This window comes from Dioscorea cayenensis, chromosome 19, assembly GCF_009730915.1.
Source record: "Dioscorea cayenensis subsp. rotundata cultivar TDr96_F1 chromosome 19, TDr96_F1_v2_PseudoChromosome.rev07_lg8_w22 25.fasta, whole genome shotgun sequence".
NCBI lineage: Eukaryota > Viridiplantae > Streptophyta > Magnoliopsida > Dioscoreales > Dioscoreaceae > Dioscorea > Dioscorea cayenensis.
The window spans coordinates 639094-663759 of record NC_052489.1 but is presented as its reverse complement, the minus strand read 5'-3'; the positions used below and the strand labels follow the sequence as shown (position 1 = coordinate 663759).

The 24666-nt window shown below is 33.7% G+C and overlaps 6 protein-coding genes across 7 annotated transcripts; 2 read left to right on the top strand and 4 right to left on the bottom strand.

The window, feature by feature from the left end:
* Nucleotides 1-812: 812 nt before the first annotated feature.
* On the bottom strand, nucleotides 813-3179 carry LOC120250405 (exocyst complex component SEC15A-like). Its single transcript, XM_039259222.1, has one exon. It carries the CDS (start codon nucleotides 3177-3179, stop codon nucleotides 813-815), a length of 2367 nt encoding a protein of 788 aa, XP_039115156.1.
* A 1278-nt stretch (nucleotides 3180-4457) lies between these two features.
* Nucleotides 4458-7431, bottom strand: LOC120250408 (TATA-box-binding protein 2-like). The gene is made up of 10 exons (XM_039259224.1): nucleotides 7382-7431; nucleotides 6332-6426; nucleotides 6023-6110; nucleotides 5868-5939; nucleotides 5459-5509; nucleotides 5338-5382; nucleotides 5152-5244; nucleotides 4936-5037; nucleotides 4710-4815; nucleotides 4458-4614 (listed from the first exon to the last, which is right to left on the bottom strand). The coding sequence occupies exons 2-9, from the start codon at nucleotides 6409-6411 to the stop codon at nucleotides 4714-4716; spliced, it is 633 nt and encodes a 210-aa protein (XP_039115158.1). The 5' UTR covers nucleotides 6412-6426; nucleotides 7382-7431; the 3' UTR covers nucleotides 4458-4614; nucleotides 4710-4713.
* A 1359-nt stretch (nucleotides 7432-8790) lies between these two features.
* LOC120250630 (photosystem II reaction center W protein, chloroplastic-like) lies at nucleotides 8791-9470 on the top strand. The gene is made up of 2 exons (XM_039259455.1): nucleotides 8791-8973; nucleotides 9042-9470. Exons 1-2 carry the CDS (start codon nucleotides 8883-8885, stop codon nucleotides 9338-9340), a joined length of 390 nt encoding a protein of 129 aa, XP_039115389.1. The 5' UTR covers nucleotides 8791-8882; the 3' UTR covers nucleotides 9341-9470.
* LOC120250629 (DNA-directed RNA polymerase III subunit RPC8) lies at nucleotides 9259-12736 on the bottom strand. 2 transcript variants are annotated; one of them, XM_039259454.1, is made up of 8 exons: nucleotides 12603-12736; nucleotides 12367-12481; nucleotides 12181-12276; nucleotides 11362-11449; nucleotides 10160-10223; nucleotides 9880-9946; nucleotides 9675-9764; nucleotides 9259-9597 (listed from the first exon to the last, which is right to left on the bottom strand). In XM_039259454.1, exons 2-8 carry the CDS (start codon nucleotides 12475-12477, stop codon nucleotides 9547-9549), a joined length of 567 nt encoding a protein of 188 aa, XP_039115388.1. In that variant the 5' UTR covers nucleotides 12478-12481; nucleotides 12603-12736; the 3' UTR covers nucleotides 9259-9546. The 2 variants fall into 2 exon arrangements, with proteins under 2 accessions (XP_039115388.1, XP_039115387.1); XM_039259453.1 differs by having other exon boundaries at nucleotides 9259-9764.
* A 1158-nt stretch (nucleotides 12737-13894) lies between these two features.
* LOC120250389 (F-box/LRR-repeat protein 17) lies at nucleotides 13895-19241 on the top strand. Its single transcript, XM_039259203.1, has 11 exons — nucleotides 13895-14458; nucleotides 15573-15674; nucleotides 16175-16319; nucleotides 16437-16621; nucleotides 16823-16927; nucleotides 17023-17120; nucleotides 17206-17435; nucleotides 17515-17581; nucleotides 17668-17753; nucleotides 18718-18816; nucleotides 18900-19241. Exons 1-11 carry the CDS (start codon nucleotides 13971-13973, stop codon nucleotides 18963-18965), a joined length of 1671 nt encoding a protein of 556 aa, XP_039115137.1. The 5' UTR covers nucleotides 13895-13970; the 3' UTR covers nucleotides 18966-19241.
* Nucleotides 19242-19331: 90 nt separating this feature from the next.
* Nucleotides 19332-20134, bottom strand: LOC120250390 (pathogenesis-related protein PR-4). The gene is made up of 2 exons (XM_039259204.1): nucleotides 19768-20134; nucleotides 19332-19641 (listed from the first exon to the last, which is right to left on the bottom strand). The coding sequence occupies exons 1-2, from the start codon at nucleotides 20047-20049 to the stop codon at nucleotides 19468-19470; spliced, it is 456 nt and encodes a 151-aa protein (XP_039115138.1). The 5' UTR covers nucleotides 20050-20134; the 3' UTR covers nucleotides 19332-19467.
* Nucleotides 20135-24666: the final 4532 nt, after the last annotated feature.

The following is a 24666-nucleotide window of genomic DNA, read 5'->3' as shown; positions in this document are numbered from 1 at the left end:
TTAACAGTTATTGTACGATGTCTCTAGATTACCATTCCTGTCCATGTGTGTGTATATATGGTTGAGTTATCTACTGATTTGAAAGCACTTGGGAAATATGAGATGATTCATGAGGCATTTTAGTATGCATGCCAAAGTATTTGTCACTCGCTGATCACGTGTTACAATTCCATGCTTTGAGGATGTGCTTATTAATTTGAATAATGGTATTATTATTATATTTTCACTTTATTATTATCATTGTTATAAAATCAGTGCAAAAGATTTTGATTAACTAAATATCAAATAATACAGAATAAAGGATGGAAAGAATAAGCATAATAAATCAATGATTTATTCAAATAAACATTTTATAAAAAAAAATTAAAAGATATTCCAATAATGTTTCATCAACTTCTTGTTAGAAAGTCATTTCTTTTGTTGCAACCAATAAAGTGGTAGTCCTAAAGATTCATTCATGAGAGGAAGAAAGGAATATTTAGGTTGATTAACTCCAATTGTTTTAATGAAATAAATAAATCATAATGATATTCTATAGTAAAAAATTATCGGTTTAGTGAGGGAGTGTGGAGGCATTAACTCCCCGTAATATATATATATATCAAACACTAATTGTTGGATCGGAACTCGCATTTATTTATACTCTGTTATCAGTAAGCGGAAACTTGATTGTAGATGTTAAAGTTTAGAATTATAGAAGACAAAAAATAATAATAATTTATAGAAAATAACAAAAACTTCAATTTGCTTAAATAAAAAAAAAAAAGGAAGAAAAAAGATTACAGAAAGGAGAAAAATCAAAGAAAAGATAATTAATTGTATTCCTTCAGTCTTTTCTTCAGCAAATCAAGAGATTTTTTCCGAGCAGTTTGTTTATTATTTCTGTTAGTCAAGCTAAACAAACCTTCTGCTCCTTCCTTGAACTTGTCACAAATTGTAGCCACTTTCTTGTAATCCAATGCACCATAATCTTTTTCTCTAATCACTGCATTCAAGTATCTCTCTGGATTATCACTTGCCAAAAGATTAATTAACTGCCTTGCTTCAATTAAACAATCTCTTAAACTCCTATCTTTCTTGAATTCACTCAAACTGGTTGTGTTAAACTTCTCATCTGCAAATATCTCTAATAACTTCAGATCAATGTTAATACCATTAACAGCACTCACAGTGAACTTCTTCACTGTGTCACTGAGAAATGCATTCACAATTGAGTCAGAAATGTGTTCCATGGCACAAGTTGCAACTGTGTACAGAGTCTCCAAAGGCAGTATCTGCTCCGCCATCGTTAACGTCGTGTCTAAATACATAATAACTTGGTTCATGTACTCGTTACCGTTCTGCGGTGGCTCGTCGGTAATCCAATTGACATTTGTTGTCAGTTGCATGAACTCATCCAATTTTGAGTTTACTAGCATCAGCAATGAGTTGTATGCACCATTTTGCGAGGCTCTTAGTATAGACTTGGCGGTGAGTCCGGCATTTGGCCTTTCGACCATTCGAACAGGAACGCCGCACAACCGAGCAACCTGGCAGAGGAAAACATCCGAAGCATGTTCGAAAGCAGTAATGTTCGCCGCAACCTGCATTGCCTGTGATGCCCCTAAAGTGCCTCCATGAATTATATCTATCAATGCCTCATTCAATACCTGAATCAGAAGTTTGTCTAAGTACTTCTTGACCACTTCATACAAGTTCATCTGACCTCCATATGACAAATAACTAACTGAATCCTCGATAAAAGATCGAATGACACGACAAACATCAGGGACCGATGAAGAGAACGGAGCGACATAAGGAAATCGAGGCATTATATCGGAGGATTGTAGTTCAAATGCCACTACATTCATGTTGTATTCATACTCTTTCCTCATTACCATTTGCTCATATGTATCATTGGCAAGACTATCAGCTACTTGTTTTCGGCATTCAGCGAGTAGAAGTTCATGGTATTTATCTCTAGTGCTATCAAGAACTTCCATCAATGGAGTAACTCGGTATCCATATCGCTTGAGTGTCGAACCTAATAATGTGACAAAGTCCTTGATCAGTAACAAATGGCTTGCGGTATCCATTCGAGAGAATTGATGTTCTAAGATTGCTGTCATTTTTGCAGCAGCACTCTCCCAAATTGCCTCAACCTGTGTATCAGATAACAAGCCACCAGCAGTACGATAAACTCGATCCTCAACGATGAAATAACCGGCAATCTGAGCGAAGAATGGCTGATGAGATTCAAGAAATGGCTGAACTGTGCTAATCTGCAAGTCCAAATTCAGCTGCATCATCCTGTTCTTGTAATAATAATCACGAAACCGGTCTTCGATGCCAAGGAAAGTGTGTATGTGATAAGCACGATAAACAGGTGTGAGATCAAATTCAACCAGTGAATCATCATCGATTTGATCGAGATGCAACGAGTACGAACAATGGCTCACGCCTAACCGGCTTTGCTCTTCAGCTTCTCTTTGTCGAGCCCGCATTTCTTCATCTCTCTGCCGAGAAGAAGTGGCATGCGCAATAGCAAGCTGACCGATTTCTTTAGCAGTGGATCTAATGTGAACAAGCCAGTCATTGAACTCACTGCAAACTTTTTTCTCAATATGAAGTTTCACTTGAGGAATGCTTTGCTCAATGACCCTCTTGAGGTTCTTAACAGGAATGTTATGAATGTAATCCCTTTGAAGCAAGTTCAAACTCTTCAATGCAGGATAAAAATGGCCAGTTGAGATGTGGTTGTTGCAAGTTTGGCATAAACTCAACACTTGAATGCACAACTTCAATGTCCTAATTGCCATTGTAACATTCTTCTTGATTGAATACATCTGAAGAAGACCATCAAGCTTCAGAAGGAGAGAGTTTGCGACGTCTTGAATACGGTGATTCTCGCCGGAAAGCTTGCCTTTTAGATCATCGGCATCAACTAAAACTCCTCGAAGCTCATCCACTGCATGGATAAAATCTTGATAGTGAAGTTTGCAGAGATCTTCAATCTCAGCTTCTTTTTTGATGACAACATTCTTGAGTTGATGAACAAGACTTTCCGGCTTTCCGATTTCGAAAGCATGCCGAACAATTGGAGCCAAGTCTTCTCCATTGCTGATGGATGAAACAAGGCCAAAGTCTACTCCTGCATCTCCATTTTCATCAACATTTCTTCTCTTCTGTTGAGCATTCATTGCTGTGAATCAATCAAGCTCTGCATTTGGACATGTTTTTTTATTTTTCTTTTTACAAAAATGAGAAACAACAAACAAGATTTCATAGTAATTAATATCTTCTAATGAACAATTGGAACTTATTATGGTATCAAAATAAAAGAGAAATTGGAATCAAAAGAATTAAGAGAATATGTAAATCAATCAAAACAGAACTAGATCCTTTTGCCATTGATCAGAATGAATATTAGAGCATGAACCAAAGATTTTTGAATTACCAGATGATTAAAGGGAGAGAATCCAAGATATTCTTGTTGTTCATCAACACCAAATCAAAGTGAGCAGCACCATTCTTCAATCTCTTCCTCCATTGCAATTTGCAAACCTCTCCTCTGTCCCTATGTTATTTTTTTCCACTTTTGCTCGGTGTTAGAGAGCGAGCGAGAGTAGAATTAAAGGAGAAAGGGTGAGAATATCAACAGTTCCGAAGATTGTGGAGATCTAAGTTAGAATGATACTACTGTTTCAAAGCATTGTTCCTCGATTTGTTACCCAAAAAAAATTAAAAATAAAAATACGAAATTTCCTATATCACTGTTATTTTTTTTTTAATTTTTTAAAATATGTTAATTATAACCTTAGGAAACCCTCTCCGAAAAAGTGAGAAAGTGAATAGGATAATTTCTTCAGTAAGTTTGTGACAGTGATTTGTCTATTTAAAAAAAGAAAAAAAATTAGTATGATTTTTATGAGCTAGATTTTTTAATTATATTTTTATAATTTTAAAAGCCGTGATTTTACAATCTATAAGATAAGATTAATATCTATTGTGAAATCATGAAATGAGATAATTATTTAAAAATGTATGTTACTAAAGATTTTTTTTTGAATAATAGACGACAAGCGTCTTTTCTATATAAATATAAACCGTATCAAAGTACTAAAACCCGGATATACAGTTTATGTATAGTATAAGAATAGTATAAAAATCCCGGATAAACAGTGTATGAACAGTACTATCGGGGAAGGGATTTAAACACATGACTTCCCTGTCATACCATTGGGCTTTTCAATGGTTGACTGTTACTAAATATTTAATTGAGATATATGAAAAAAAAAATAGAGAGTTCAAATCCTCTCATTTCAATTGAGGTGGGTGATTTGTTCAAATTTATTTATATATATATATATATATTCAAGCTTTTCAAAAGAGCAAGAAGTAAAATCCAATCATAAGCACCACAAAAAGATATTTCTTCATTTCAAAGTATAAAATATACAAACACTATAGAGCAACGTGAAGAATGAATCATTGGATTAAAGGATCTAAAATTATTCTAACAAAAATGATTAGTGACTGATGAACTCCATCAATTTCTGAAACCTAGATCAGGATGCTGAACTTCATTCATGGCTCTCAAGAATAATGTTTTCATTTTCAAAGAACCATCTTTGCCTGCAATTTTTTAGAGAACAATCACAGAAGCATTAAATTAAAATAAAAAATTACAAAAAAAAATCCAAATTAAAAAATTAAAGAGAAAATCAAACCATTTTAAGAAGTATATGGTTGTGTTGATGGCGGTAATGGAACCTTCCTGAATTCTGACAGGACTGGATATATCTGCTGAAATGCTCTTAAAATGTCTGCTTTTGACTAAGAACATGACAATGTACACAGAAATTTCAAGAAGATTTAGAAGACAATCATCATATTTGAATTTAAGTAGTTCATGACAATTCCAATTTGCAAGTGTTTTAGAATTTAGATGATCACCTTGCTTCCTGTCAGTATAACTTTGCCCGAAACGAAGATAAGAAGCACAGTCTTTGGTTCCCTCATTCTGTAAATGAGGCCTGGAAAGATTTCTGGTTCATACTGTTGGGTGGAAGCAAATTTTAAAAAAATAAAGATGAAGATGAAGATGAGCATTTATTGTATTGACATTAATTAGATGGCAGAGAAAGAAATCTTGGACAGTAAAAACATTACACTGCAGAAATGATTGTGGGAACAAGCAAGGCCTTCAAGTCTAATCGGGAACTGAACGTCACATGTGCCGACGATATTCTGAACCTTGAACTCCTGTTAAGAATGAAAGTTTCAAAAAATTTAATGGAGAATGAAACATTTGATGCCAATGTAGTTCTTGTAAAAGCATATGCAAATAGGCTATACCTTGAAACTCACATCAAATCCAAGCTTCTGAATAATACGAGCATACTGGTAGAAAATGCATGATGTTCAGAAATTAGAATCACAAAAAAGTAGGGATGATTTAATTCTCATAATGACATGCCTTTCTTGATGCTAATAGTGATTGTTCTTGGCTCTTAGCTCCAGTGCACACCTGAGAAAGAGAAAAGATTAATTTCTGATAGAGGAGATGACATTATCAAGATGTGAAATTAAACACAAGCAAATGAAATTATAGAATAAAATCAATTTTCTTATATTGAGTATAAACAATAAATTCTCTCTAAATGATACTGTTCCCATCTACAATGCTTGTGCACACAAATAAATGATGTTGAGTTTATAGTCTAGTGTATAAAAACAACTATTTACAGCTAAAAAACATTATTCTAATGCAATGAAGGAAGGTGTACTGATAAGAAGACAATATCCAATTCATGAACTACTTATAATAATTTCACAAATCCAATGCAAGCCACCTCTTGTTCAAACAATCAATGCAGAGAACTAACCGTTTTGCCAGAAGCAAATATAAGCGCAGTTGTTCTTGGTTCCTTTATCCTCATGATAACTGCAGCAAACCTCTGTTAAAAAAAAACATTAATTAGAAAAAGAAAAACTATTATGCAATCTCATCAAAGACTGTAAAATTAATGCACTTTGCTACCTTGGGATTATACTCTGCATTGCGAGCTTGTTGAGCTATAACTTTCAGATCCAATTTACAACATAAGTTGCTTGTTGATACTATATTCCTAACAAAACAACAGCATTTAATCAGTTAAGCATTGAAAAGAACTACATTAGACCAACGCATAACTGCTTACTCTGCAAACAAACAACACCATAAGTCTCAAGGGTACGTAAAAATATGCAGAATCAGAGAAAAGAAAAGAACGTGCTTGCAATTAATTTTTTTTCAAAAACAAATAAATAAAATCAGTCTGGAATTCAAGGAGTCGTAGACTACACTCACTGAAGGGTGACAGTAACCCCGGGTGGGTGCATGGTCTGAAGATCCACAGATTGCTCCGCCTCTAATCTGGGTTCAGCCATCTTCCTTCCTGATTTCTTCCCACCAAAATCAATTACCAATCAAGTAAAGTTATATATATATATACATTAACCAAACTTCATAAATTTAAATAATGAAAAAGAGTTATAAATCATTCCTCCATCCAAAAAAAAAATAACCAGCAAATTCAAAAACTTAAACTTTACTGCAGAAAAGGAGCAATACACATGTGGCTATATATGATATATCCCAATTTTATTATTATGATTTTCATTTGCACATGCTCGACTTTCTAATATATTTTGATTGGTTTATTCATCTTTTAATAAAACAATGCACATAAAAAAAAAAAAAACTAAAAGCTGATGAATTACATTGAACAAACTCGTTAGAAAAATCATCTCATCTCTAATTATTCTCAATTGTATGCGCAGTTGAGAACCTTAGGGGGGAAAATAATATTGAATCAACTTAGAATTAAAAGGTTTTTGAAAAATTTTTTGTTTTCAAATCTCTGTTCACAGTCTATTTAAGACGTCAAAACCATAATATCTGATTAATAAAATAATAAACACTCACCAACAAAACACTCACTTTATAACAAAGCATAAACCATGATTATATATATATATATATATATATAGGCCACACAAACAAAGTTTTACTAAAATTAGAACTCCGAATAAGATAATAAAACTCAAATTAATTAAATAATTTGGAATAAAATCCCAACATCTCCATCCATTACAAAGAACCGATTAATAATAACAAATTACAAGAATCTTGCAAGAAAAAAGTAACATAATGTGATCCTTTCGCAGCTTCAGTTCACTATTCAAGAAATCTCTATGCATCAAAGAACAAATCTAGATCAACACATTGCATAAGAACAAGAACTCAAACACAGTAAATCAAAATCCAAAGTTTCAAATCCCCGTTCGCTTGTCATACATGAAATCACTCTCAATGTCTCAGAAAGACACCTCAAATCCTCAATGCAAGCATATATACCTTGCAAAGAGAGCTCGGTGGAGAGGACTGGCTTCTCCTTCCAGTTGTTATCTAGCGGGAACGAGAGAGAGAGAGAGAGAGAGAGAGAGAGAGAGAGAGAGAGATTCAAAGACTAGGGTTTTTAAAGGGGACGATGACTAAGAGATCGAGAGCGAAAAGCCCTATTTATAGAATCTCGAGCTCGTGGTCTTTATCGGATTCGGATCTTTAGGAGGACCCTAAACGGGGCGGATCTTTATTGGGGCCCGAACTTTGAAATTTATTCTAATATAAGAAAGGATAATTTATTATTTATCCCTATAAATAATTAATTACCATAATATATATATATATATATATTTCCCTCTGCTTTAAAATTAAACATTACACCCATAAAATAAAATTAAGAAAGTAAGAAAAATTTTACCAACATCATTAAAATTTAAAACTATTTATGAAATTCATCCCACTTGATTTTTATGTTATAATATATTTATAAATTATGTATTTGAAAATACATGAGAGTTAAGTAGTTAGATATATTTAGAATGCTAGATTATATGATTTTGTATTTGGTTGAAGGTGTTTTTAAAATTGGTTTTGATATAAAGTAGCCTGGGTGAGATTTACTCTACTTAAGGTGATAATTAGGTTTATTAGTTGTAAAATGAACAATTATATATATATATATATATATATATGCGTATTTAATTAATTTAATATATGATCATGTTTTTGTTGCATTAAATTTATTTTATATGTCTAATATTTATATTAAATACATTATATTTGTGACAAAAAAAAAATTATTTATGTGATTATAAAACACTATGATCGAATATCTTTCTTATGCAATTCACGTTAAAAATTACTTATAAACATATATCATGTAACTTTGTGGTAAATTCTTTTTATAACTAATTATATAGTCAAACTGTTTTAAAATTTTTGTATGTTGTTAATGCATACTAATAAGTATATATATATTATAAATAAAAGGTCATTAGAATTAAAGAAATTGAAAAGTTGTTTATTATAATAAGGCGATTTTGAACTAAATTCTAAAAACCATGTAAAACGTTAAAATTTGTTATTTTAAGATAATATATCAGAATTAATTTCAAATTGAGAGGAAAATACCACATAAATAAAAATTTTAAAAATTTAGCTCAGTACTGGATAAACTATTTCGATAAAAAATTTAAATAATTCTCAAATTTAGTGCTGCATTACTTCCATAATAACAAGCCTTTTAACGTCTAACATCTGCAAGGATGCTGTGTACACGTGGAAAGCTCTAATTGGGTGCATGAGGATAAGACACATGAGAAAGAGGATTGATCAACGTATCAAATGGTGACACCCTGGAAGCGCAAGGCCACTGATTCTTTCAGATAGTTTCCCTATCTACTATCCACCATAAAATGAAATGAACTAGTCCTGCATTTCTAGCCTTCAAAACAAGCACAAAAACACCACCTTACCTTCTCCTCTATCTCCCAAGAAGAAGAAGAAGAAGAACATGGCCACCATCACCACTCCAACTTCAATCATCTCAAGCACCATTACCGTGCCTAAGGCGGCCGCCGCGTCTTCTCCATCGGCAATCCTAGGTGAAACTTCATTCATATAAGTTTCTATACATGTGCTATTATTCTTCATTGGTTACATTCTTATACAGGTTTGGCTGGAATGAGAATGAGAGGTGGGAAAGTGAGATGCTCCTCAGAGAAGAAGGAGGTGGCACGGGCCGGGACCGGTGCATCGTTGTTGGCGGCGGCGGCGGTGATGGGTGCATCGAACCCGGTGCTGGCGCTGGTGGATGAGAGGATGAGCACAGAGGGGACTGGACTTAGCCTGGGACTCAGCAACAATCTGTTGGGATGGATACTGTTTGGTGTGTTTGGTCTTATATGGGCACTTTACACTGTGTACACATCCACTCTTGAGGAGGATGAGGAGTCTGGTCTGTCACTTTGAGTTGTTTCAGACTGGTGTTTCTAAGCTTGTGCTGAAAAGCAAATGGAACATGAAAGCTTGTGAAATCTTTATGATGTATTGAAATATAAGTTTGTATCATGGTCTGTAATAAATATTTGGCATGAATTTACAGTGAATTAGAAAAAAAAAAAACAGAAGATGAAGAATGAGTACAGTGAGAGCTTGGGGGCAATACAGGCTTGTAGCTAGTCTGCCCACCAAGAAAGAAGGCCTAATCCATCCCCATTGATGGTGCCCTGCCGATTGATGCCAGATAAGTTAGAGATTGGCAAAAAGAAAGAATTTTTGATGTAATAATGCAAGGAAAACTTACAACTATCTCCATAGGGGAAAATGGCTTTGCATTCTCATCTTGTTCGGCAGGAATGGAAGGATATTTGATATTTGTCACCTGAAAATGTATCTGCACAAGGATGAATTTTAAGCAAGGTTTTTGGTAAGTATTTCCGACATTTTTGAAGGCCTATATTGTTTTTTCTAATGTGTCAGAATACAGAACAAAATGTAACAAACAATACCTCCTCATTCAAATCCAACGGTAATTCTGATCCATCATATTTCCAAACCCATATGCCATCTGCTTCCCTGTCATTCCCATTAATTTGCCCCTTTATCACGACTATATATAAACCATTAAGAAACACAAACCACTTTGACAAAGGTTTTATCATCCCTGAGGAATATTCTAAAACGATTACAAATGAAAGCTGAAGACCTTGGATAAGAACAAGTGGTGTACAGGAGAATATGAAATTTTGTTAACCACCTGATATTTTATCACAAGAAAAATTTACTTACAGTTCAGAAGGTTGTACAATCAGATGCGCAGGGATGAAGATGTCACTAAAGAAACCCAAAGACACTGCAATACAGGTAAATGAAATATGAGCTTGTGACAGTGAACACAGACTTGATGAGCAGCGAAGAAGACAGTGATGTTAGGGGATAGAAATAAGAAAATTTGATAGCTGGCCCCTGTGTTTAGATATTTCAAGGGCCACAAACAACCATCTCTCAAACACACACACAGAGAAACTGGAAGAGTTAATAAATTTGGAGAAACACATAAGTTAGCAAGTAGATAGAAGCTTTACAAGTTAAATTTGAACAGGACATTATGCAATTAAGAAAATGCTCTACTGAACTACCTACTAAACAAGTACTCCATATAATGTTTCAAAATGAAACTCAGATGCATGATTTATCTTAGTTATTGAGATTTTTATAATGGTTTTGCACAAAAAGACTTTGGAGATGCTCTTTCTTCAGCATCTAAGGATCAGGCCACAGCAATGACAACTAATCAACATCTCAACTTCATGCTGAACTTGAAGGTGATCAATACATAGTCGTGGTGATTTGCATCCTCAAATATGGAATCAAACAAATGTATGAGACCATAGTGTACTCAATCTTCCGAGCTTTTCAGTCTCTAAAGTCATTTGCCTAAAATAATCATGATTTGAAATTTTCTACTCCAAAAAAGGAAAAAAAAATTGTTACTTTGGACTGGCTTCAATTTCAAATATTTCTCATTGTCCTTTAAAAATTTTTCATGCCCAGGAGAAGACTTGCAATGATAGGATCATAGGAGAACTGACAAGTAATATAAGGACCTCTTCACATTTATATTGTCATAAATTTTTTACTACCGCTAATTTTCCTTGAAGAAGCATTACTTAGATGAATTTCCTTCCAAATTTAATCTTATGAAACAATTCATTGTTATCAATATTTTTTATTAGAACAGGTAGCACCAGTCATTGGACTTTGCTTCCGCTCACAGATTTGGGTTAAAATGGTGATAACCATTAATTTTGTTTGCTTATCTTCAGAAAATTTTGTGCTTCATTCAGGTGGTTCCTTTTATATCCAAATCAGCAGTATATTTAAAGCAAGGAGAGCCTAGTGACCTAGTGCTACAATTAGCTTATCCAGAATGCAAGAAAGTTTGCAGAAGACCTGATTGAAAGAGAAGAAAAATAAAATAAAATAAATACCATGTAAGCCAGTAGCATCAGATCTTTCAATCTTTCCACTGAGTATCTCTCCAACAAATGGCTGAAACATAACCAATCTAAACACGACCTGCCAAATAGCGTAAGTGATTTTGAGTGAAAAGATAAAATCAAAAACAAAACAAAATACTGGTGACACTAGTCTTACTTTGCAAATTATGTTTAAGAAATTATAGGAGTACATAAACTTGAAAGGACAAAATGAGCTTTCCTTCAAGTATTCTTCTAAGGGAATATAAAGTAAAGTTCAACTTGATAGCTGAACATCATCACATCATAAAATATCATGTCATGGACAAGAGGAGATAAATGTAATAGACAATAATGAGCTAAATAATTGACCAAAAGAAGAAGAAGAAAAAACTTTCGCAATGATTCCTTTCCAAATTTCTGCATATGCAAAATCCTTCATCAAACTAAAGTCATGCATTGTCAAGACAGAAGGTAAAGCCATCTTGATTTTGATTACCCAAACATCCTATCTTATCTATACACTTCATCACAACTCCCACTGCCAAAGGACTAGAGTTCAAGATCACACCAAGAAGGCAATCAAAAATTGTGCGCAAATTTTTATTGAAGAACTACAATCAAACAACTCCACAAACATAATATCCTAAACTAGCCAGCTCTTTAGAGCAGATACCCTACAGCATTGCAGCAAGAAAGGCCATCAAATGCCAACTGCACACAAAAGTTCTAATCACAAATAATAGTACAACATAGTGATGATCAATCGATAAGAATTCAGATCCAAATCAACAAGAACACTTACAAAACATTCAACATTACACCAACTACCTTATACGTTGCAGAGCCATCGCCTGGGACAATGAAGCCACCATCAATGGATCGAATGTCATAGACTGAGATGCAGAGCCCCAAATTCGAGATGACCTGATAAGACAGAAACCAAATTGACGAAAAATCACTGAAACATAACATCAAACACATAGAATGCAACTCCAAATGAAAAAAAAATCAAACCTTGTCCAAGAACAATCTCTCAAGCTCTCCCTTGATCGCGTCGGCAAGAGGACGGTTGAGCAAGTGCGGAGGCACTGGCAGGCTGTGCTCCAACAAGCTCAGGCAAAACATAGTGCTTTCGAATTCCAAAAAAAAAAAAAAAAAAAAAAAAAAAAAAAAATTACCAACAAAATTCAAGAAAAAATAGACAAATTTCGCAAGGATTGAAAGCATCCATTAATGGAAGATGAGATTACCGGAAAATGGATGCTTCGTTGAAGATGGAATTGATTTCTAGGGTTTCTTGGCGGCGGGGGCGGCAAGGGAGGATGAAGAAGCATCAGCGCGGGAGCAAAGCGAAGCGGGCGAATCGTTGTTGAAATTAGGATCCGAATCCGAATGGAGTCGTTTGCGGGTTTCGGATCCACTTTTATTAAAAATAAATAAATTAATACAAAACACCATTGAGTTTTACTGTCATACCAAATTACATTCATCTTGCGTTTGCCATTCTACTTAATAAACTGTGATTTATCTATTTTTATTAAAAATTAAATAAGCAAATAAATATATCCATCATCCTGTTTAATAAGGATGATATTATATTTGCATATTATTATTTTTTAAAATAAAAAGGTCTATTGAAAATAAATGAGTACATACGAAAATAACATAAGAAATAAAATATATACGAGAGAAATATAGATACAGTGTTCAATGCAAATAGACCTTGCTAAAATAATAACGAATAAAAAAATTATAAATTACCATATTGCATGTGGCACCTTAGCGACCAATGGTTCATTCATGAAGAACACATACATCAGTGTTTGATGAGAAATTAAGAGATTTTTTGAGGATTTATCATTTTTTTTTCCTTAACAATACCTGACAAAGAAGTTAATAAAAATAAAAAACTAATATAGAAAAGCAAAACAAGAAAAAGAGCTAGATTGGTGAATTGGAACAAAACTATAACGAAATCTAACAAAACAAAATAGAACAAGTATTTGTAAAATGATTAAATAATGAGAGAGACAAAAAAATCTCAACTTAAAACTATTTTTAATGATTTCTTAAAAGATTTTTTATTTTTTTGATAATGTGGATAAGTCACCGCACACATTTTATTTACGTCTCAATCATTTATTCAAATTGAGTCAAATCTTTGATTTCTTGCAGAAAAGCCAAGTGTTTTAATAGCTCGATTATTATGCGTATTTTTTTTAATGGCTATCAAATATATAAAATTATAGCTATAATACATATCTAAACTTTATTCTACTTTTTTTTTTTTAAAAAAAAAACCACTTTAAGATTCACTCTCATCACCGTCCATCACTGATGATCATCATCTACAACTAACATCAAGGCACGAATCTCAAAGATCATCGTGTCTCACTCTGCGTCCAGGCCCAATCCCATCTCCTGCTCTCGCGGGTCTTCAGATCTAACGCACGTGCCTCACGTAAATTTGGCGCGAAATAAAATCGAATCTCCCGCGCCCGCCCTCGTTTCCCACCTTTTATTTCATCCCCAAATCTCCATCTTTCTCTTCCCCTCTCGATCGATCGATCCATCGATCTCTAGAAACCCTAGCCCCGACTCCGATCCTCTCTGCCCCAATGCTCCGCCAGCCAGCCAAAGGCTCAGCCCCTCCGCTGCCGCAGCCCAAGTGTGCTGTTCCCAAGAAACGCGGCAGCTATAACTGTGGCCGCTGTGGGCTTCCCAAAAAGGGCCATGTATGCTCCTCCGATGCACCGCCCCCGAGATCGGATTCTCGCTTACGGCGTGCTTTATCCTATGATGATCTGCCGGAGGAGGTCGCGGAGACGGTGGGCGTGAAAGGGGAGGAGGTGGAGGAGGAGGATGAGTGGGGAATGCTGGTGCCGTTGCCTGGGAGATGTTTGGTTGAGGTGTTGCGGAGGCTACCGCTCAAGGAACTCATAGGGGCGTCGGCTGTGTGCCGGGGATGGAAGGAGTGCGTCCGCAGGGTTTGGCGCTCAGCGGAGGAGCTTAGGCTTAGGGTTTCTCCCCGATCACAGATCGGATTTGTTGGATCGTTGCTTCCTAAGTGCTCTGGTCTCACAAAACTCGTCCTTACATTGGAAAGGTTGGGTTTTTATTTTTTATTTTTATTTACTCGAAGATGGAGAAGCTCAGTAACAGATCTGACTGTCCTGATAAACAAAACCGAGTTTTTACTAAGAATTCGATGAAATACTTTAAAACGAAGAGTTTTCTAGTCAGTTTAAGTTCTTGATCCGAGCTTGCATTTAGTAAATGCAGTTTTCAGCTGAAAGATGCACTTGGTTTTATGTACTCGTGCATATAATTTTCAGATCTTGGCTCAGAAAACCAAGACGGTCGTTTTTGATAGCAAGAATTGCTTGCTAATTTCTTTTGATGGAAAAATTTGCTGATTTTATTAATTGTTTTGTTTTTTTTTTCTTTTTATTGCAAATGTCTCATTTGGCACCTGGATTCTCTTTCTTTTCTGAAGATCCGGGGCGTGGGAATGTTTGGTCAGTGATCTTATATCTCAAAGCAATGTTGTTCCATCAATGTCCTTGTAAAATTCCCCCAAATTTATTTCATAAATTTGGGGTTTAAGGGCATTTGAAAAGTGATTTCCTTGCACAACTATTTGTCTATTATCCTTTTTGTGAATGCCCCGAAATATGCGAGCCTCCTGATTATTCATCATGTGCATGGATCAGGCATAAGTATTTTTTCGATCTAATAGCTTTATCCAATATGACATAAGCTTTGGATTAGATATACTTTTGGTCCATTGGTTCTTCCGTGTTCATGCTGCAATTTATATTTGGTCCAAAGAATGTGTGCATACTTGAAGGAATAGATGGATTATATTCAAAATTAAGACTTAATGTTTCTTAGAGTAGAGATTCTTGATTTGAAATTCTGCTAAGATTGCCTTTTACATTTATCTTGCCTTGATGTTGCTGCAGCAGCAGCTGCTGCTTTCAGTTTATCTTTTGAGGCCGAATAACAAATCAGTGATAGTACTGCATTTTGATATAGTTAACTTGTTGAGCATTTATGTTAAATATTTGTTTGTTGAATTTAGATAAGGCAGGATGATAATGCTGATTCAATCAACTAATAAAGGGCAAGTTTTGTTTTGTTTTGTTTTTCCTCAGTATATAATACATTCAAAGTTTAGCAGGGATGTCTGATAATTGGATCCTCTTTCTCTGGTGCAGTGATGTTGATGCAACACTTTTAGCCTGCGTTGCATTTTCATGCCCCAATTTAGAAGCTTTTGAGATCAGCACTGCTGGCACTGCGGCTAATTGGATGACTGGGTAAATTGACTTTTTATTCTCATGGCTTATCCTTGAACTAGAATGTAGCTGGCATTTTATCTGCCGGATGGATCTGTGACTTTTTCTGCTGTTAAGATTCAGAGATACATTTTCTTTAAAAAGACATGCTCCAAGATTTATTTCTGCATATCTGAACATGATTATGTTTTACAATTGAGAAATTTATTCAAATTACATTACTTGATAATCACCATTATTGATCTTTGGTGTCAAGCTTAGCATCCTTCTATAATGTTGTTTGAGGCACGGGAGCCATCTTGTTATGAAGGTGTAGAAACTAGTTCTTTTGATTAGCTTTAAGCCATTTCACCATCTATGATGGGATCTTTTATTCTTTTCAATTGTTTCTTGCATTTAGTAACATTGGGAAACTTTCTTTGTGGCTGGTTTTAGTTTCCTACTTTCACAGTTTTTCACCTTCCTAAACTTGCTTTTGTAAGTTGTAACAATTAAACTGATATATATATCACATGTCTCAGGGATGAGTTAGGTCGATTTGTTGCTGATAAACGCTGCCTTACAAGTCTAAAAGTTGAAGGTTGCACCAATCTTGGCTCTCTCAATCTTTCCTCTTCAAGCTTGTCTATCCTTTGGCTTTCAGATTTATATTGCATGTCAAAGATGGTGAATACTCTGAATCTTTCAATATTTCTGTCTTTTTTAATTTTATTTTTGGGATGCTGCTTATATTTTAATTCTGGTACATTGATTGGTTTTTTTCCTATATGCTTGTCTATGTAGGTCATAAACTGTCCTATTTTGAAAGAGCTGTCACTTGATTTTACCCGGCAGGAAAATGATTCTACAGATTTTATTTCCATGATGGATTCTCTTGGAAGAACCTGCCCAAGGTTAAGAAACTTGCATGTTGCATCAATTAAACTATCTAATGAAGCTGTGCTTGCACTAACAAGTGTTGATCTGAGGTACGCCAATTGCTTTGCGTTCTTTTGAGATAAGAATTGTGATGGTTAGCATGTTAATGTTGTCAGTTATCATTCTTAAGTTGGTAATTTGGATGCTGTTGAACAGCACTGAAGGAGCAGTCTTGTGAAATCAAACCACTATAACCTTGGAATAATTTTGGAGATATCAACTTATCAATACAGCTGTTGATTTTCTTTCAGGGGTTTGCGTATGCTCTCACTGGTTCTTGGTTCAAAAATCACGGATTCATCTGTTGCGGCAATTGTTTCTTGTTATGCTAACATCGAGATGCTTGATCTGAGTGGGTACGTCTTCTGCCTTAGGGGGATGCAAGTAATGCATGAGGCATCACTCTGATTTAAGTTTTGGGTGTTTGATGTTTGATTAATTCTGACTGCAGATCCAGCATCAGTGACAATGGCATTGGAATGATATGCAATGCATTTCCGCAGACTCTGTCTAGGCTCCTCCTCGCTCTATGCCCTAATATTACCTCAAGTAAGCACTTGTTTTTTGCCTTTCAAAGTGCTCTTTCCTATAGTGCTTCACTGTGAATTTAATGTGTGCATTGTGATCTCCTTAGGTGGAATCCAATTTGCCACAGCCCAATTGCCATACCTTCAGCTTATTGACTGTGGAATGAGCTTATGTGATTTTAGTTCTCGAAATGATGATCTTGAAGACATCACTGAAATTGAAGAAAATCAGTGGGGCCAGAAGTCCAATTCGAGGACCCATCCTATTTATCAGAAACTAATCATTAAACATGGCCGGTTGAAGAAACTTAGTTTATGGGGTTGTTCGGGTTTAGATGTATATCTCTACTTAAACAAGTTAATTCATTTGGGACTACCTGCCTATTAGATTTCTGATTTAGTGCTATTCTTTTCAGGCCCTTTATCTCAACTGCCCAGAACTAAATGATCTGAATCTAAATTCCTGCACAAACTTACATCCAGGTGTGTCTTGCTGTTTCTGTTTGGATATTTAATTTTGGTTAATTTTCACAGCCTTGTGTACTGATCCACCTGGTTTTGCTCTCCAGAGAGGTTGTTGCTTCAGTGCCCTAATTTGGAGAATATTCACGCTTCAGGCTGTCAAGATTCATTGATTGAAGCCATTGAAGATCAGGTAATGTTGTTGTTGTTGTTGTTGTTGTTGGGAACTTAGTTTTGCAGTCAAGTTGAAAGAAAGCCAAATATTGGCTGGTTTAGGGATACCATAAAAAAAATTAAGCTATCTTGACAATGATGAGATTACTAAGCTAAAATCATTATGATTATGATTTTAAAGTGTAGGTATTTAGATGCAAGTCTAGTATGTAATTATGATTAGAAATAAGCTACCTGCTGGATCAAAATGACTTATCAATGGTCATTAAGGCAAGACACCAAGGTTCACGGAGCAAGAACCTTAATATAAATTATAGAATGTCATTATTGATGGTTCTCATACTGATTAAAGATGATAACATATGAGCTACTTAGCACAAATGTTGTTCAATATATGTTGCTGATGTTGATAACTAGTTGTGCATTATAAAAAAGAAATCAGGTAAATGGCTATTTTTTTAGTGATAAATCTAGCTCCCCATTTTCACATTCCTGATAAATAAGACACTAAAGTCGAGGCAAGACCTGGCACCTTGGCACTAGCCATTTCAGAAAGCTACTTCTGAGAAACATGTATACCTACTTAGTCAAGTTATCAAATCAAAATAGCTTATTGTGGTATGCATGCCTACAATGGAATGGCTATTTTATGTAAAGGAATTCCTCTTCATTGAGTGTCCAATAGAAGTGATCAACAGAAGCCACCATTTGGTTATATATCTGCAAGTGTAGCACATAATATTGTATGACAGCAGTTCCACTTAGAATAGCAATTTAAAAGAAGGCAAAGATTGTTTGATGATAAAAAAGCTTCTGATAATGGTTGACTTCCTGTTTCATCATCTAGATTTGGTCTTTTCTTGTTGAACCATTTGATTTGCAAGCTGCTCTTTTGCTTCAATATCTTGACACATTAATGAATATATATATATATATATAATGGTTATTTTTCCTTCATACTGTTTAAATTTATGGTTGTGTAGGTTTTCAATAAATTAAACACAAAGGAAAACCAACTCCCTTCCAAAAGGCTGGCTGATGGATCCAAGAGGGTTCAGGCACCCAAATTCATTCAACAACAGGTGGGTGGAATTTGCATACTCTGATTTGATATTCCATTTCTATGATGACCATGTTATTCATCATCTTCTTTTGCTTCTTCCAGCCTTCTGATGACAGCAAGCAAAAGAGACCCAGGCTAACTCAATGCAGTTTACATCTCGATAGATAAAAAAACCAACCTCTCTATACACCGAAGATCTCGTTTGTTTTATGTAACAAACCCTTCAAATTGTCAGCAAGTAACAATGTCCATTACCTTGTGCCTGATATCCTGATACTATAAACTGTGTTATTCTGATTGTCAATGTTGAGACATGAGATGTAGCAAGTAGCAAAGGGTTTTGTTCACCCTCTCCCCCTGTTATATTACTAATCTTTCTCCTTTGAACATGAAAAAAAGAATACATCAAGATGGTTGCAAGGGGATAGATAATAAATTGCTACTCATTTGTACTTTTTTCTTTTTGTTTTATGTCAATAAACATTTTCATGTGAAAATATTATCACAAGTTTTGTTGGTTGATATAAACCTCTATATTCAGATAATATCTTTATCATTTATTTGAAGCCCAGATACAAGCATACATCATTATTGTCCTCCATTAGCTCTGTATGATGGAGATAACAGTAACACCCTTGTTATTCATACATAGATAAGTAGATAGATAAAGCTAGTTATCTCCACAATCCACAAACTGATAGTTGACAATCAGATGACCTTGAGCATAACCACTACCATCAGTGTCAATCTGCTGAAACACACTCCAATCTAAGTCCAGGCCTCCATTAGAACACTGGTCCACTATTCTCACTGTTACTTGAGCATTAGTTTTAGTATTAGTCACCTGTATCAACAACAAAAGCATTCAATGTCATCTCTACTATATATATATATATGTATGCAATCATTACAAATAGTTTATCATAGAGTGTGTATGTATATATATATATATATATATATATGTACTTACCAACAAACACTTTCCACAAGCAGCCTGACCTGTAGGCCCTGAAGGGCCACAAAAAGCAGTCCATCCATACTTCTGCCTCCAAGCTAGAGACTTGTCAGCATCCCATGTTGCACAATATGCACTCACAGCATTCAAATCCCAGTTGTTCTGTGATGGATTGTAGTAGTGATATGTGGCTCTCACATTGCTTGCTTGTTGTGCTTTCACACCATCATCCAACAACCCAAACACCACAACCATAACCATCACTGAAACAACTACCATCTTCTTACTCATCTCCATTGCTGCTGCTGCTACTTGTGTTTGTGTTTGTGTCTGTGTCTTTGTTTGTTGGTGATGAAGATCTATTTATAGGATTTTTATTGTATCAGATGATGTGTTTGGATTAGATCAAAGAAATGTTAGGCATGTGATGAAGAAAGAAAACTGGATTATTTTTAAGTCTTTGCTTGCATTTGAAAAGTCTTTGTTGGTGCTACAGACTTTAAGACAAGTTTGTTTTGTGGTTCATTGAATGAGCAGAGCAGCCTTAAATTGATCTTGAATGTTCTTTCTTTGTTTGGTTCTATTGATTAAGGACAAGGGAAGTTTAATTGGAATTTTCTTCTCTGTTTCCTTGTGCATCTTAACAGAAGACCTTAGACCTTTTTTGGTGCTAGTTTTCAAATGTTTTTGATTTATCATTTATTTGATGTCTGTTTAGTTTCATATAAACATTAATAGTAATGTCTTTTAAATCTATGTTACTCTAAACAAGTATCACTAATTAATAATAAGTTAAAGTTGAATAAGACGCAATTTTGATTAAATCAACATTCAAACTTATTTAGTATTTGAACCATTTGTATGTATATATTATAGTTATATTAATTCAAGATTAATTTATAAGAAACATTAATTTATAAGAGTGTCTACATGAACTTGAGTTTCCCTACTTCACACGCTATACAACTCATCTAAATGAATGGCTTGAAATTAACTATTAAAAAAATGATATGAAAAAAAAATTCTTGTTTGCTTGTTATGTTTAAGTTTTACTTGAAATTTACTAAGATAATAATAATGTTCTAATTTTTTTTTTAATTTTTAAAACTTTGACTTGTCAATGGATAAGTTTCTAGAAATATAAGAGTCTGTTTAAATTTTTCATGAGAATCATGAGAATTGCAAGTCTTCCAATCAATGGTCAACAATCTTGTTTGACAAATAAACCAGGTAATAATTAATATAATTGACTTATGATTTATGGTGAATGTTCTCATAATTTAACTTTAAAAACATTCAAAACATGTAGGAAAAAAGAAGGATATTGAAATGACATCACACACACAGATACATGCAAGGTAATTATAATCAAGCATATTCTTCATTAGTTTTCATATTATAATAATTTCAAAATTTAATTAAAGGTTTCTAATTAGGACTTGATCTTATTTTTCAAACTTGCACATTAATATGAATTATTAGTTTTGAAAAAAAAAGAAAAAAAGAAAAAAAAAAGGAGTTGTGGACCTCATCAACTCAACAATAAAAAAGGGCAATATAAATGCATTATTAAAACATTGAGAGATCATGTTGGATCTTGTCTTTGAGAAAAATAGTTGAATGATATATCAATGTTCTATCAATAATGTCTTGGTATTGCATGACACCAATCTTTCACACGTGTGTTCTTAATACTTCAAATTTTATTTCAATATTTAAAGATATATATTTTTATTAGACAAATAATCATGTTTTTTTTTTACCTAAAATAAACAAATAATTTGTGTTATATATATAAGTGAATAAATTATAATTTTGTTGAAAAAATAAAAGTGGTTATATAATTAAAAAAAATTAAAAATAATGTTTTTTTTTCAATTTTTTAAATAAAATTATGATTTATCCACTTTATTAAAAAAATTATAAAATTAAAATAATAGTTAAAAAAATACTGATTTCAGTAGAGATAGATAATAACTATTAAGTAGGAACATGTTACGCTATGAAAAACATTGAGTATAGCTTGTATGGTTTATCTTTCAAATTTCAGTATTAATAAAACATAAGTTAAATAACATACGCATGCAACCTAATTTCCAAAAGAACATGAAATTAAGAAGACAAGGAGACCATATTTGAAGGGAATCCAAAGTGAGATGATGTTGGATATTTGAAGAAGGCAAAGCACAAGACACATGAGACAAAGCATAATGGGCTCAAGAATTTATTGATTTCATTTTATTTTATATAAATTTTCATGCATACATTCATTCAAAGGCAAAAGGAGTCATGTTGACAAATGAAATGACAATGCCTTAATTTCATCTACTAATTAATAAATATACTTTATCTAAAATATATATTTCATTTCAACATTATTTTGGGGGTTAATTTCCACTGTTCATGAAGCCATATTCCATCTCACCACTCCTTTCTTCTCCATTAATGGCTGAAAAGGATCTTGAAATGACAGCACACGTGTTCTCATTGACATGATTTCACATGAATCCATTCTCTTATTATTATTTTTTAAAGTTAAAAACAATTGTGGAAATATCTCAAACACTCACCTTTGATCTATATTTGAGAAGTGTTACATCAACTTCATGTTCTTATTATTCTTATTTAATATTAATCATTATCAAGTTTTTTTTTATTTTATAATATTATGTGATATGGACAGTGAGACTTATATATATTAACATGATGATTAATCTTATCTTATGAAGAATATTAAAGAAGGAAACTTGTACCATCTCAAAACTTTGTATTGGATGTATATATGGTGATTGATCATGTTAATTAGTGTCTAACTTATCTAAACTTTAAACATATTTGGTTAATTTTGGGCTAGTTAACCAATACACTGTTGAAAACTTTCAAAGAGCTGGTTATTATTAATTAAAAATTTAAAGGTATTTTAATTTGATTTTGGAGTATAATCTAGCTGGTTTTCCTTCTCATATATATATATATATATATTGAAGAGACAAATAAGAGTTTTTATTTGTTTAGTATAACAAGCATGATTGTCTAATTTAATTAAGCGCACATTAGTGTCCATTATTTTTAATTTTCATTAATATATATATTGAAAAAGTGAATAAAACATGAATTCATTATAACAAAAGAGAATTACAGAGAATGATACACATAAAAGAAAATAAAAAGACATATCATCATAGATAAAATATCACATATAAAATGTAAAAAGACGAAGGAGAGTTGAGTCACAAAAGAGGGAGACGTGAGCAATTCACGGTGAAAAAAACACCACGGAGGGGAACGACATTAATATATGTCAGGCAAATCAAATTAGTGTCCAAATTATAAGTAATGATGCATTAATTAACTCCTACAAATTAATTTCTTGAATATATCCTTTGAGATTAGAATGAAATTAATAACCAAGCAACTGGGTAGTTAAATATCACTGTTTAATTGAAGATCTGAAGTCATAGCAAGGAAGTACATGAACCACATGTTCATGCATGTATATATCCTAAACAGATATCAAACGTGCAACTCAGCCATGCTTAATTATATATATATATATATATATATGTGATCCTTAGAATCAGGACACCCACACACGCGCGCACACACACACACACACGCATGTACAGTGTGGACCAAATAACATTTAATAATGAAATGTTGATATGGTTAGACCAAGTGATGACCATGCCATTACTCTTTAATTTGAAAGCTATTCACTCAACTGCCACCTCCCCAAGGTTATAAGTGTTCATGCAGCTCAACGTTAATTAGCCTCTTTGTGGTCCTCTAATATATATATATATATATATATACATATAGGAAGAGAAATAGAGGCATCATTTCCATCCAAATGAGCTGGCCGAGGAGGATTTGTAGAAATAAATGGGCGCAATATGAAATCTCTAGCAAGTAATTAATCAGATATATATATATATATATATTGTAAACAATGTCAAGAGAGATAGAGAAAGAGAGAGAGAGAGGGATGGCATGAGTGTCAACATATCTTTGGAAATGAGCTGGAAGAGATTAATTTGAGTAGTAATGGATGCATGAACAAGAGCATATATAAGATAATGAAGCTCAAGTTCTACTAATATATTCCAACATTATTTTGTGCATGTAACTTTCTTCATTTCTCATTTATATATATTTATCTAGAGAGAGAGAGAGAGAGAGAGAGAGGGAGAGAATCATATCTTCATTTATTCTAGAATTATATATTCCCTTTTTTCTTGACAATTTTTATATATTATATTGTTTTTCAAAGATATCATGCATGCATCTATTGTCATCTAAGTATAGAGATAAAAACCCCAAGAAATACATATATATATATATATAGTGCATACGTACCCTATAATATACAAAACAATCGTATTTTTCATCATTGAGTTTTAAATTGTATATATATATATTTATATGTTGTTATAAGAGCGAGAGAGAGTATCATATATATATATATATATATGTTTGAAAACGAGCTGGAAGAGATTGAAAGAATATTATAAATAGATGTATGAACAACAACACATGCAAAACCAAAAATTAGTGAAGTTCTTGTTAGAGGACTAGTATATACTTATACTATACTTTGTATCTTACTGTTTATACATACTAACTACTTCTGTATTTATACACATTGTATCTATTTATTGGCCTCTTGCCCTAATGAAATGATGCCCATTCTTATCAACATCTAACATGGTATCAGAGATGTTCTTTGGGTAATTTTTTTTTTTTTCCGCCGGGTCGGAGTCCACTTCGCTGGACTTTTGAGAGTCTGATTTGTTCTCATCATTCCCGGGTCTCTTCTCCTCGGCCGGATCTCTTCTGAGTTTGGCTCCGCCAACGTTGATCGGCCAGCGATCCTCACTTCCTCGTTGATCATCCACCACTGCCGCCATTGACGCC

What these genes read in the sequence shown, in the direction of transcription:
- LOC120250405 (XM_039259222.1), bottom strand. Translation starts at nt 3,179, where the DNA reads ATGAATGCTCAACAGAAGAGAAGAAATGTTGATGAAAATGGAGATGCA.
- LOC120250408 (XM_039259224.1), bottom strand. Translation starts at nt 6,411, where the DNA reads ATGGCTGAACCCAGATTAGAGGCGGAGCAATCTGTGGATCTTCAGACC. An exon ending in GATTTGATGTGAGTTTCAAG is followed by an intron (nt 5,245 to 5,337) that starts GTATAGCCTATT and finishes CATTCTTAACAG; the next exon opens with GAGTTCAAGGTTCAGAATAT. An exon ending in TTATACTGACAGGAAGCAAG is followed by an intron (nt 4,816 to 4,935) that starts GTGATCATCTAA and finishes TCATGTTCTTAG; the next exon opens with TCAAAAGCAGACATTTTAAG.
- LOC120250630 (XM_039259455.1), top strand. Translation starts at nt 8,883, where the DNA reads ATGGCCACCATCACCACTCCAACTTCAATCATCTCAAGCACCATTACC. An exon ending in TTCTCCATCGGCAATCCTAG is followed by an intron (nt 8,974 to 9,041) that starts GTGAAACTTCAT and finishes ATTCTTATACAG; the next exon opens with GTTTGGCTGGAATGAGAATG.
- LOC120250629 (XM_039259453.1), bottom strand. Translation starts at nt 12,477, where the DNA reads ATGTTTTGCCTGAGCTTGTTGGAGCACAGCCTGCCAGTGCCTCCGCAC. An exon ending in AGAGATTGTTCTTGGACAAG is followed by an intron (nt 12,277 to 12,366) that starts GTTTGATTTTTT and finishes CTGTCTTATCAG; the next exon opens with GTCATCTCGAATTTGGGGCT. An exon ending in ATTGTACAACCTTCTGAACT is followed by an intron (nt 9,947 to 10,159) that starts GTAAGTAAATTT and finishes TGGGAATGACAG; the next exon opens with GGAAGCAGATGGCATATGGG.
- LOC120250389 (XM_039259203.1), top strand. Translation starts at nt 13,971, where the DNA reads ATGCTCCGCCAGCCAGCCAAAGGCTCAGCCCCTCCGCTGCCGCAGCCC. An exon ending in ATGCCCTAATATTACCTCAA is followed by an intron (nt 17,121 to 17,205) that starts GTAAGCACTTGT and finishes TGATCTCCTTAG; the next exon opens with GTGGAATCCAATTTGCCACA. An exon ending in CCAAATTCATTCAACAACAG is followed by an intron (nt 18,817 to 18,899) that starts GTGGGTGGAATT and finishes TGCTTCTTCCAG; the next exon opens with CCTTCTGATGACAGCAAGCA.
- LOC120250390 (XM_039259204.1), bottom strand. Translation starts at nt 20,049, where the DNA reads ATGGAGATGAGTAAGAAGATGGTAGTTGTTTCAGTGATGGTTATGGTT. An exon ending in CTTGTGGAAAGTGTTTGTTG is followed by an intron (nt 19,642 to 19,767) that starts GTAAGTACATAT and finishes TTGTTGATACAG; the next exon opens with GTGACTAATACTAAAACTAA.